We start from the raw sequence: 13,307 nt of genomic DNA, 5'->3' as shown, positions 1-13,307 counted from the left end.
GGTTCACTGGCAGCGGCCGCCCTGCTGATTCAGACGGCCGCGTGCCGTTTCCTCCGGTCTCTCGTCCTCTCTGCCACCTGTGTTCTCTACCCGGTCCCAGGAAGGACGATAATGGGGGTGAAACCTGTCGAAATGCGCTGAAGATGACAGAGCGCTGTAAATGTGGAGAGAATGATTGAGCAGGTCGTTTCTTGCCGATCCTTAGAGGCTCATGTGTGGGTTTTTTTTTTTTTATTCCCACTCCAGCATATTACTTAACAGAAGCGTGATTCTGTGTTGCGGTGCATTGTGGGACGAGGCCAATGCAGGAGTGTGATGCTGTGTTGCGGTGCATTGTGGGACGAGGCCAACGCAGGAGTGTGATGCTTTGTTGCGGTGCATTGTGGGACGAGGCCAACGCAGAAGTGTGATCCTTTGTTGCGGTGCATTGTGGGATGAGGCCACCCCAGAGCCTTGGAAGCTGTGGGATGAAAATACCCACGGGCGTATTTCGGCACAGATCCTAACGTGCCAAATCCGCCTCCATACAAACCCCCGCCCACTGCTTTGTCGGTCAATTCAGGTTGCGGTGCTGAGGCTGATTTCACTACGCTACCAGGCTGAGCACTGCGCTAGGCCCGTCTCTAGGTCTCCAAGCGGCTAAGTGATGGTAGAGGGCAGAGGTGTTCCCCCGCGTCCCCTGGGCCTGGTCCCGCCTCAGCCGGACCGAGCCAGACCTCGGGACGATCTCCTGCAGTTAGGGGTGTGTGACGGATTTGGCGGCAGGGAGAGCAGCAGGGTTGACTCAGAGCGCACCGGGGCTGATGTCCTATCAGGGGCTGGGCGATGACCAGCGATACTAATCCCATTCCAAACACACTGATGTTATCAAAGCCCTCTGCCCTTACCTTCCCTCCTTAGAGCTGAGTTACTTTTTTAGGAGGACACAATATTTTAAATGAGAATTGTGGCTTTTAGCATTACTATTAGTTTACACACACACACAAGCATGAACATACACAAATACAAAAACATATACAAATATGCATAAACATAAATACACACAAACGCACAAAAATATACCAATATACACACACAAATACACACACACCTAGACATACTCACACACACACACACACACACATTCTTGCACTCACCAATTTGCACACTCATGCACACACACACACCCACACAATGTGTAGTCTGCAGCAGTTGCTAAATCAGAATTATGAAAATGAGATCAGTAGTCATGACTCTATAGTACAGGTTAAAGGAGACCAAAAAGGGTCACTCCAGTAATTAATTCCGATGTTCATTACTTCTGGGTAATGATTTTGGTTGTGGTCAATTTCATTTCACTTCAGTCATACGACCCCTGCTCTGGTGTTGATATTTTTTCCGTATTATTGTAAGAACACCCAAACCGTTTGTGTGGTTTGAATGGACGAGGCACGCAATTCTGTAAACTTGATTGGCACGCTTATTTTTTCTGTCGTGAAACTGTACTCTTTCCTGATTAAAAAAATGCAATGAGAAGGCAGTAATGCTTCGAGTCATGCAAGTCATGCAGACTGCTGTGGCAAAGTTAATTATACGTGGGACTACACTCAGAAGTCCGTTGTATGCATAGATATGAGTGCTCGTGTGTGTGTGCATACGTGTCCTTGCATTTGTACGTGTGTTTGCACATGCGTGGCTGCCTGCGTGTGCATGTGAGTGTGTGCCTGCTTGTGCTTGTTGAAGCGTGCACACATGGGTTAGTGAATGTGTTTTTATGCATTTGTACATATATGGCCTTGTGCGTGTATGCATGCGCATGCATGTCCCATATATATGCTTAGCCTTCTCATTTCCTTCAGGCCTTGCTGACCTGGCCCCTAGGGTGTTTGCTCCATTGATGGCAGAATGCTCCGGGCCTTTTACATTACATTTGTAGAGCAGCCAGCATTAACCCTTTGAAGAGTAGGCTTTCTGGAATGTTTTTTCCAAAATTCTAAGGCAGTGTTCTAGAACTCCATTTCTATCCGTTACCAATAGTGATTATTACATCAGCAATAGAATGTTCAGTTAGGAGCATTCTAATCACTTGTATGTGATCCCACACTTCAAAGGGTTAATCCCCAGAAGGCCACGCAGTGTGTTCCTACATTAACTGGACATCCGTGATGAAGTGCCCTCTGCAGTTTTCCCGGAGGGGGTGGGTGAGAGTCACGTGTTCCATTTCCGAGGAGCCCACCTTCACTTTGTTATGGAGAAACGGTGCCACCTAGAGGATATGCGTGGGCAGTGGCTCTAACGCAGCATCTGTACTACACTCTCTAACCCGCAATCCTCCTTTGAGAGAGAGACTGAGGGGTATTGAATCGAGCGCGCTGGATATTGATGGATTTTGTTTTTACATGTGTGTTCAGCCCCTTCGGTCTCCCATGATCCTTGTGTCCGAACGGCGGGAGACGGAACACGCCGGAAAGCGTGTGTGTGCAGACTCCGCCAGCTTCGAGCGCGCCCTGTCGGGTCTTCATATATTATTCAGTGCGACAGCTTTTAATTGGCCTCTCCTGGGTTTGAGCTCAAAGGCCGAAATAAGACCCACCGTGGAGGAGGGTGAACTGCTCAGAGAGAAAACCCTGTACTGTGAGTAACCAGATGGCACCAGCCCTCTGAGGAGCCAGACTGGACCTGACCCGTTTTGGTCACATGACTGAGTGATGCGTGAGTCACGTGATGCGTGACCTCACGGTAGAAGAATCACGATGGGCGATGTGTCCTCAGAGGCTGTGCTTTTCTGAGTAAGCTAATAGAATTGAGGGGACCGCACTTTGTTTATTTTTAATAAATTTTCCTGTCCTTGCAGGGCTGTGGGCGATGCAAATGGCTTGCAAGAGGGAGACACAGCATGCCCCCGAATGAATAATGAGCAGTGGAGTCACATCTCATCTCCGCGGGGATTTTAAACACCCACGCACTGAGCGCAGAGCAATGATTTCGGTGTTTCCTTCCATGTGAGAGAGGGAGCTCTGGGCACAAGTCCCATGGGTGGGGACTTTCCCCTGATTTAAGCTACTGAAAGTCAGCTGTACAAATATGATGCTGAATGGCCAGTTGTGAACATTCTGCATTATTTTGGATGAGCACTTTCAGCCTGAGGGCAGGACTATAATTGCCGTGCCAGGCATGCTCACAGTCCCGTGCATCATGCTGTATATTTCAAAGCCTGGAATTGAAGCACTGTCAGTTTTGTTGCTAACAGAGTCCAATTTTTTTTTTTTTACTAATCACACTTCTCAAAGCTTTCAACAACAAGCTTTTCAACTGTAAAGATTGTTCCACTTCCGCAGTTTCACTCCTATCTCTCTTTCATCATCCTTCCTCTTCCTCTTCTAAGGAGCGACATAGCCGATTGTCTGGCAGTCGGAGGGTTGCCGGTTCAAACCCCGCCCTGGGCGTGTCGAAGTGTCCTTGAGCAAGACATCTAACCCCTAACTGCTCTGGCGAATGAGAGGCATCAATTGTAAAGCGCTTTGGATAAAAGCGCTATATAAATGCAGTCCATTTACCATTTACCATTTCTCTCCCGTTCTCTCTCTCCATCCCTCCTCCTCTCTCTCTCTCTCGCTCTCTCTCTCTCAGGAACAAGCGATCCGTATGTGAAGTTCAAGATCGCGGGGAGGGAGGTGTTCCGCAGCCGGACGATCAACAAGAACCTGAACCCCGTGTGGGAGGAGAGCGTGTCCCTGCTGGTGGACAACCTACAGGAGCCGCTCTACGTCAAGGTACCAGTGGGCGGGGCGGGGCTTGGGAGGGGGGGCGGAGACTGGAGACCATGATACACTGAACGGCTGGGACGGAATGAAATGTGACGGGTAGGAAAAGACAGCAAGCTTTAAAAATGTGAAGAAGTTGTGTGTGGTAGATCACGAAATTCAAGAGGTGTGGGGTGCAGCAGTGGGCGGAGAATTAAATCTGGACACCCCATTGGCTGGGACTGAGTTTGAGTGTCATGGGTCTGCATATGAGACTGAGTTAAAAATGTTAAAGGGTCCTGCATATGGGTATATTGATGCGCATAGAGGGGCGGGACACAGGGTTTGGGGGTAGGAGATGTTGTTGGGAGTGTAGTGGGCCGTGTAGTGTGTGTGACTAAGATTTACATAATGGTACGAATGCATGCATATAAGTACACTAATTGGAATGGTGCAGTCAAGATATTGATGATGCGTCCAGGGAAAGGTCATGCTGCAGTGAACTCTCTCGGCAGGTGGATTGGTCAGTTATGCAAGTTTTAAAGAAGGCCAGGACCAGGGCTGCTGGGTGGCTCATCCCGATAGGACACTGTTATAGTGTGCGGATAGGTCCCTGCAGTCTGGTGTCAAATCTAGACCGTGGCCAGCCGCCCCACAGTGTGACATACGGTTGATTGTAGCGTTGCCAAGGAAGGAAGGATTCACCTGACTGGGGAATCATGTCTCATCATTACTGACTGAAGTGTCTTCCTGTGACTCATAAGCTCAACTTGTGTAAAGCAGTGAGTTCACATGTTTTGGAGGGGAGCACGTGTTCATCTGCACTTTAACTGATGGGGAAAAGGCAGAAAAAGCCAAAGGCCAGATTGCCAAACATTGAAAAAGGCTGTTGGTTTTAATCCCCTGAGAAATTCCTGCTGTATGCTTGAGTTGGCAGTGTTGCAGTCTTTGAACTAATGCACTTGTTGTACGTCGCTCTGGATAAGAGCGTCTGCTAAATGCCTGTAATGTAATATAATGATCTATGCAAGTTCTTCAATATGCAATTAAATTAATTACTCTCTATAGAAGATCAAGTAGCAGAAATGTTGTACTATTAAATTCAGTATGAATTTTTAACTGAATACCTGAATTACAGTATTTAATCATATTTCAACCTGTTCTTTGATTTTTAAACTTGCAGCCTTTTGTGACTTCACAGTTTGCTTCAGTGTGCTTGAATACACATCCAAAGCCCAGAATGCATTGCTTCAGCCTCTCCCACTCTGTGTGGGTTGACAAATTTCATTTTCAAATGGCTTCATTATGCAAATATTCCAGACAGATTGAACTGCTGCTGCAGTCCTGGGCAGATCCGATTCATAGTCACGTCACCTGTGTGTTCTGGCCCCCTGGTGGTGAAATGAGGTTCTTGCAGTGGTCAAGAAAACTGCTGACCATCTCGCCTCTTCAAACTGAAGTTTGGCTGCCCCAGCTCTGAACATCTTTTCCGATACTTATCCAGACTTTAGCCATTTTCATTAAGGATAAGAGCTCTTTCTGTTGCAGTGTGCCGAGAATGGGTGTCAAATGTCTTTTGAAATCTACTGATTGGTCTGTTCCATGAGATCTGCTAAACTAATGTAATGCGATGTTCCTTATGTGGCAATATATTCTTCCCATGTATGTACATCCAATAATTTAATATTTAGAAATATATTGTGAATATATATTCAGAAATAGAACCAATTATTGTTTCTTTCACCTTATTTCAATATCTTAATAAAAACAAAAATGTATTAAGATGTATTGGCATGTTCATGTTCACATATTACTTATAATAGTATATTTTTTAATGTTTGGCAATATATTTTATTACAGAATGGTTAACTGTGATGTAATTCTGCCGTAGGTTTTTGACTATGACTTTGGTCTTCAAGATGACTTCATGGGTTCGGCCTACCTGTACCTTGAATCCCTGGAGCATAAAAGGTTCCTTCTTATTGCTCATTTTTCTAATTCTGTTTCTTTATATATTTTTAATCCAAGGTACTTTACTGTTCTTCGCTTCTCCAAGACCTTGTTTGTGGTTTCACTGTGCCATCTAGTGTGTTTATTTGGTTCTGCATTCAGATTTAATGTGTTCTTATGGCAATGTCAAACCTTTAGTCAGTTTGCTTTGGAATCAGTGGATCAGCTGTTACTTTGGGTGTGTTCACACCTACCTTGTTTAGACCGTTTGAATCGAACCCTGGAGCATTGCCCTCTTGGTGCGGTTCGTTTGAGGTGGTATAAGGCAATCAAACCCTGGTGCAGACCCAACAACCCCTCCCTAGTCCTTCTCAAAGAGATTGTCTCAGGCTGCTTCCGAGTAAACTCTGGAGTGGGTCATTTCTTGTGAGAACCCAATTTGAACCAATTGCAGGAAGCATAGCACTTACGCTAGATTTTATTGGTTAAGAACAACATCTTCACTTCACACTGTTTTCATGACTGTTGAAACATAGCTGCGGACAGACTTTCTCTGAATTCTTGTAGTATTAAATTAATTAACATGCGCATTCTCGACAGATGATTATACGTGGAGTCCTCTACTGTTATCTGATGTGCCTCAAATCAACACCAACATATAACCTGAATAAGGGCATCATTTATGGGGGGATAGGAGGTTACAACCCCCCAATATATAAAACCAGCCAAATAACTACCCCCAAATAATATAGCATGATGATGAGGAAAATAATTCCATATAATACAGATGGGGATTTCATCATGTGATTGGGATATACTGGTAACGCTGGGTGTTTGTCACGGAAGTCGCATGTGCCACAGATTCCTTAACTCCCCATATCTTCTCTGTTTTAGTGCTTTCCGTGATCGATTTTTTTGGCAGTTTTGAATGGTAACTGTCAACCATAATGCAGCCTGTGGTGTTATGTGCATTGGCCAAATGTGTCGAAAAAGTGTCCGCCGGTTTTCGGCGTGTTCGCGGCACGAGTGTTTCATTTGAGTCATCGATTGGCCAAGGAATCCACACACCTTGTTCTCAAGGTGTGAATTGGCAGATGATTGACATGAAGACACAAAAACCCACAGATACTGTGGCCCCCTTGGGATTCAGACAGCCCTGGTTATAGGCTTACACATTAACGTATTAATAGTCTACTGCAGGGGTGTTAAACTGAATCTCAAGGGGGTGACGGTATGTGCAGGATTTTGTCTTTTCGTTTCAATCAGCTGCCAGTTAAGATCTTGGAAACAAGGTGTGTGGATTCCTCAGCCAATCAATGATTTGAATGAGACACTTGTGGCGAGAACGCCCCCAAAAACCAGCAGGCACTGCGGCTCTACAGGGCTGGAATTTGACACACGTCCTATTGCCAAATGCTGGGAGAAAAAAAAGATTCTCGTTCTCGTCAGTTGTTGTTTTTAGACGTTAGACCGTCCCTGTCAACAGTGTTGATGCCCAACACTTTCCCCCTTCACGGTAACATCTGTGACAAGAGGCACTCATCAAAGACCGAAACCTTGCGATGTACAAAACAAATTTTAAAGACAAATAGCGGACATGTTTTAGCAATGTAAAAGACAAAAGCAGGCTGTCAACAGATTTTGTTTTACTTCAAGCACTTGTTACTTTTGCTACAGTTGCACATCTTATTTCAGTATTTCCCTCTGATGTGCATGAGGTTTATTAATCCGTTTAATAAATTCATATTTAAACAAACAATTCTTTCAGTTTTTCACGATTTTCAACAACTTTGCTGTTTGCTGGTCAGCAACGTATGTCAATATTTTCCGTGAAAAACACCTAGTCTTGCTGATCAGTAGCCTAATCTGTAGTATTTCCCTGTGGAATTCACCTTAAATGATCACTTGTTCTTTAAATAAAATTTCTAATAATTGAACAAAATTTCCAACCAGGTGACTTTGTTTACAAGCTCTGGCCCGTTTGATTTTCTGCTTTTTGAAAAGCAAACCTGACTAATTGAAAAACGACGCAATGTCTCATTCTCACATTAGGTTCAATTAAGGAAATAACCTTCAGGTGTGGAAGTGCCCCAAGACAAATACATTACAAGTGGGCTTTTTCGAAGACCTTATTTGTGATGAGATGGCTCCATCTGGTGTTTATCTCAGGTGTTGCATTCAGTTGAAGTTATATTTCATAAATGCAGTCAATTCTCAATAATGTTGGATTATTTTCTGCATGAGAATCCCATGTTCATCCCACTGACTTCACTCACTCCTATTGTGTCTAAGTACTGGGAGAGAGAAGCCAAATTACTGAAATGTTTCGTGTCATGGCTTTTGTTCCTTTCCTTTGTGTATATTCACTGTTCTTATTCATTTTGGAATTATTGGAATTTACATGCCTGTTTACAGAGTGCAGACCAATTTGTACTCCAGTCCATTTGATGACTTCACATAACGTATACAGCTTAATATTGTGGAAATGTTGTGCGTGCATTATGCAAGTCCCATAGTTCTGAGTAAAAAGCATGCAGGCTCAAAACTGTCTCGTATATAATCTATTTCTGTATGCGGTAAACTACTGGTAAGCCAGGTGTTGCTGTCCTTATGTTCACACTCTTCAATGCTGCTGTAGGACCCTGGATGTGACCTTAGAACTGAAGGATCCCCAGTACCAGGACCATGACCTGGGGACCCTGGATCTGGCCATCACAGTGCTGCCCAAAGAAGGGGACTTCAGAGAGGCAGTAAGTGACCCCCCCCCCCCCCTATCAATCAAACATTGTGATTGGACTGGTATCTTTGAAATACAGGGTTGTTCTATTTTGAGAGCACCAGGAACCCCGATCCGTGCAGGTGTGTGCGAAGGGGACTTTTTCTCTATACGGTGATCGGTATGGTGTATGCTCAGTGTTCCTAAACCGTGAGCTGGATGAGTAAGTGGTTACTACAGCCTATCTGATTCCTCACTGACACAGACAGTATCTCTCCTTGCTCCTGGCATTAATCCTTTAAGGTGTGAGATCACAAATATGTGATTAGAATGTTCTTAACTGAACATTCTAATGCCGATGAAACGATCACTACTGGTAATTGAAAGCAATGGAATTCTAGAACACTGAATTGGAATTTTGAAAAATTAAATTCCCGAACCCTGCTCTTCAAAGGGTTAGAAGAACGAATGAAGAGGTGTAAAGAGGGGAACTGTAGGCAGAGAGGGGAAGTGTACACGGCTCTGGGTGAACTCGATGAGGACGTTACGCCACTCCATACTAACTGTGCCTCCTAACCCATGCCCAGCCAAACCACGCTTTGATTTCCACGTCTTACACTGTTTAACGCATGGCTGGCAGTGCTGTACAGTAGGGCGCTGAATCTGGCGGTGTTCCCAAACAGAAAACAAAGGCCCGAAGTTTCACGGTGGAGGCTTTACATGGCGACCGTGTTTTCGTTTGTGGATTTCGGTTGTCCGCACTTTCCCAATCGGTCACTGAAGAATGTGTCCTCTTAAAATGAATTAGAAAAAACACCTCCTAGTGTGCCACATTCCTGGACCCTGCCATGTTTCTAGAGACAAGTAGATAAATATGTTAGTGTATGTTTCATAATTGTACTTTATTGTATTGCTGTACTACATATGTACTACTCTAGATGAGTTGGGGCCTATATATTGAAGTGGACCTGTAGTTCCAAACTAGAGGATGCTGGGAAAAGTAGCCAATCTTTAGTTATGTAAAATTCAACCAATCATAATGAATCAAGACAGTCTAACAACCAGACATTTCATTTTAATTTGACTTTGTTTCCAAGAAGAGCATACCTTGCCAAATGTTGATGGGCCTCATCAGTTAGACGTATGGTTTACTGCACTTAAGTTAATGATGGACAGTTTTCGAGATGGCTGAGGCATTGTCTCACCCTGGAATAGGTCCATCTCTCAATTTCTGGAAATGAGTTACTGTGCTAAGATTTGGAGAGGTCCCAAATGTGTATACATATGCTGCAGAAGTCACTTGTAATAAATGTGTCATAAACAGCTGCTTTGATCTTGTTGTTCCTTCTCTGGATTAAGTTGGTTTTGTTTTTTTAAACCAAAATTAGGCTTATTTTTAATTCCATCCCATGTATTTAATCAAACATGGGATGCAGTCATGGATATATATATATTTTTTTGTTCTATTTGACATTTTTTTCTATTGTGTTTTAGAAAAAAAAAAACTAAATGCAAACTAAATCAAAACTATGCCTGCTTTGGAATACTCTCATGCAATACCTGCCCTGTAACATCATCTAGTGGCCAAAATGAAAGCAAATGACAGTGTTGTCATTATACTACTACTGCAGTTCAAAGTATGGTTTAAATATTTATGTGGTGTACCCATGTAAACATTAAAACCATATTGTCCTTCTCAAGTCAAATTTACAGTACACCACAAACATAAATTTGACTATAAAATTGTTAAGGAAATGGTTTTAAGACGTAAAAGACGTTTCATTGTTTTATTATATTTTACTGTTGTACTGTAAATTTAAGGGCTTGTGAAGGACAATGTGGCATGCATCTGGAAGCTTATTATTATTAATGTGCTATATTTAGCCTAGTGCCCAAACTAGAACATCCAGCCGATACCTCTGGCAAAGTGCTCTTTTTTCCAAATTTTTCAGAACGGCAAGCAACTGACAGAAAATGTCGACACGTTTGTCTTCATGAAGGGGTGATCCAAAGCGTGTTTGCGTTTTGCGTGTGCTTGCGTGCGTGTGCACATCAGGCGAACGTATACACCTGTGCCCTTGCGTGTGCACAGTATATATGGGCCGTAGGTAGTGACGAGTTGGCTGCGTGTGACCACCTGCTCCACCCGGGCTGCCCATTTGACCTTTGACCTCCCCTCCCCAGCGAGGAGGGGGTGGGGGGTTATTAAACTGCTTTATCTCATTTACAGAGCATGCTATTGAGGAGGAGCTGGAAAAGATCCTGTAAGGTAATTCCCAGCATGCCTCAGCCTCATGAGGAATCATGGTCTATCCTCACGTATTCCGCTTGTGTCTCCAGCCAACCTCCATCCTGATCAGTCTTCAGTCTTTTTTTTATTTCCACGCTGTTTATTTTCGACAAGCTGCAATATATCACGTGCAGTCACCAGGTCACCCCCCCCCCCCCCAAAAAAAACCATGTCAATAGAACTGTGTGCATTCTGTTATGAGTTTCAATTGAACTTAATGCATTATTAATCTAGTTATTAATGACATTTTTTGTATGATATATAGTTGAGTGGACAAAAAAGTTTTCCAAGTAATCTTGAAGTTCATACTTCACTATTAAGTTCAGAAAGTTCAGACAATGTAAGAATTGTGATGCATTTACCGAGAGAGATCTCACTTCCGCATGAAGTTGGGTACATTTTCTATGCTTCATTTCATGATTACTGCCATATTGAACATAATTAATGTAATTCAGCTCTATTCAGTTGAAAAAAAAAAACCCCACACAGTGCTGAAATAGTTCACACCTCTGCTGCCCAGGGCTGGATTCTCTGTGGAGATACGGGAGCTGCGGAAGTCCATTAAACTCGAGGGCTTAACTTTAGTTTGAATATTAGGGGGGTTGAAATGCATAGACCCCAAGAACTGAAGCCCTCTAGTGGGATTTCGGGGCAATGCTCCTCCAGACGTCATTTTTAAAAAAAAAAAGAAAAAAAAAAGAAGCTGTGTATCATTTCTGCAAAATTCTTCAGGGAAATTGAATATTTCTTCCTGTTGCTTTCTTAAATGAAATGATTTTTCTCATCATCATGCTGTATTATTGGAGGGGGGAGTTATTCGGCCTGTTTTGTAATATTGGTGGGATTGTTGCCCCTCTTCCTTGATTAAAGCCAGTGCGCAGTATATTGCAGCTGATGGTTCTGAAAATAAGGCCTTTTTGCTCAGTTCCGCTGTTGTTCTCACACCTCTCTGCCTGCAGGAGAACTGCGCAGCTGGGGCAGCTGAAACTGTCCTTCCAGCTGACTGCGCAGCTTTCCTGCTTGGGGCTTTGGGGGGGGGGGGGGGAGGTTGAGCGGGGCGGTGGTGTCAGGACCACTCCCTTTCCCAACCCGGAAACGGAAAGGTTGAATTGTGAAATGCAATGAAAGCAAAGGTGGTGTATGAGAACATGGTATCCAGAGGTGGGGGTCATGCCCAAAGAGGGCTTTTATGGAAGGGGGGGGGGGGTTGCTGTGTCAGTTCAGGAGTTCTGACATGTGCTTCACACCGCACATCCTATGATTTCCCATTGTGCTTTTGCAAGTTTATCCTTTGTTTCTCATCCTGCTGATTCAAATATGTGATTTTTTAAAAAATGTATTTGCTTTGGTCCATTTTCTTTCGTTTTACCAAGAACAACGATGATGCAAGGGTCACTCACCCTCTCTGGTCTCTGCATGCAGAAAACTTGTCTTCTTTACTGGTGGTTTCATCTGGGTCCAAAAAAAAAGATGTTTCATTCAAATCAGTCTTTTCAACCTTCGAGGCATCAATCACTGGTGATGATGAAAGCAACCCTTCCGTTACTCTCTCCTGCAACCACCGTGATTGTGGTGACCTCACCATTTGTGCATGTTCATACTGAAGTAGTTAACTATGTGTGGTCGCTGTTTTAGTTACTGTCTTTGGTGTCGAGGTCAAATGATCTTCGCTACATTTGTGATGTAGCTTTGCCAAACCACACTGTTGGGGGAAAAAAAATAAAATAAATAAAAACATCTTTCCACACAGCAACGGAGGGCATCCCGCTGAATATCACTTTGAAGTTGTTAATTGGGTCATCGGGGGGCTTGATAGGGGAACTGTGCCCAACGCCGCCAAAAACTTCCCTAACAAACGCTACTTCAGAGTTCTTCTCTTTATTTTCATACGCTTATCCTTTTTTTTATGGAGCCCAATACGCAGCTGTCTTAATAGACACGTGGGCCACAATAGGAGAAGGAAATCAGCACTGGGCCAGTCTACAGAATCCACACCAGCCCTCTTTTTTCAAAGTGATACTTTCTTTCCTAAGTTGAAGAGTTCAGGCCCAGCACTTTGAGTTAGTTCCTAATTAAATGTTTTTTTAAATTTTATTTTTTTTTAAATGTCATTATCATTATTATTATTGTTGTGTGATTTAAATCCGGCTGGTATTTATAATTGCCTTTCTTGGCCTACTTTGTCCCAGGTTTTTCGTTTGGAAATCCGAGTCTTTGGCGGTTGTTGTTTACGTAATGAGCAATCTGTAGCAACAAAACAATAACAAGCCCTTTCAATTAGGCTTTCACTGGAAGATGATCCCGTCTATCCTCCATTTGCATACCGTGTGTTCGTGCGAATAGCATTTTGAGCAGGAATATTCATGTTTGAGTCCCGCTCTGCCTCTCTCGGTGTTTAATGTCTGGAGAAAACGAATTAGAGGCTTGCTGGAGATCAAAGCTCCCCGATTCAAGGGAGAGTTTGCTTAGAGTTTAATCAAATTCATTTGAAACAAAAACAATGCAAATCAGTTTTTTTTTTTTTTTTGTCCGACAGCAAAGGAAGGATAACTTGTATAAATGCTTTTGTTAGACAAATAAGAGCGGTACTTTTTTCCCTCTCCTGAATAAATACACGCAACGTGTGTCT

At 43.5% G+C, this 13,307-nt stretch overlaps 1 protein-coding gene across 12 annotated transcripts in view; it reads left to right on the top strand.

Annotated features, from left to right (window-relative positions):
• Positions 1-13,307, top strand: part of LOC135233218 (multiple C2 and transmembrane domain-containing protein 1-like) — a 154,133-nt gene that overhangs the window by 60,824 nt on the left and 80,002 nt on the right. For 9 of the 12 annotated variants that reach the window (XM_064296532.1, XM_064296531.1, XM_064296537.1 and 6 more), the window contains exons 3-6: positions 3,610-3,752; positions 5,614-5,693; positions 8,311-8,422; positions 10,619-10,657. In XM_064296532.1, the coding sequence (XP_064152602.1) occupies positions 3,610-3,752; positions 5,614-5,693; positions 8,311-8,422; positions 10,619-10,657 (374 nt within the window). The remainder of the gene's footprint in view (positions 1-3,609; positions 3,753-5,613; positions 5,694-8,310; positions 8,423-10,618; positions 10,658-13,307) is intronic. The other 3 variants (XM_064296534.1, XM_064296533.1, XM_064296544.1) reach the window with 1 other exon arrangement.

This window comes from Anguilla rostrata, chromosome 10 (assembly GCF_018555375.3).
Source record: "Anguilla rostrata isolate EN2019 chromosome 10, ASM1855537v3, whole genome shotgun sequence".
In the NCBI taxonomy this organism is placed as follows: domain Eukaryota; kingdom Metazoa; phylum Chordata; class Actinopteri; order Anguilliformes; family Anguillidae; genus Anguilla; species Anguilla rostrata.
This window is presented reverse-complemented; position numbering and strand designations above follow the sequence as displayed.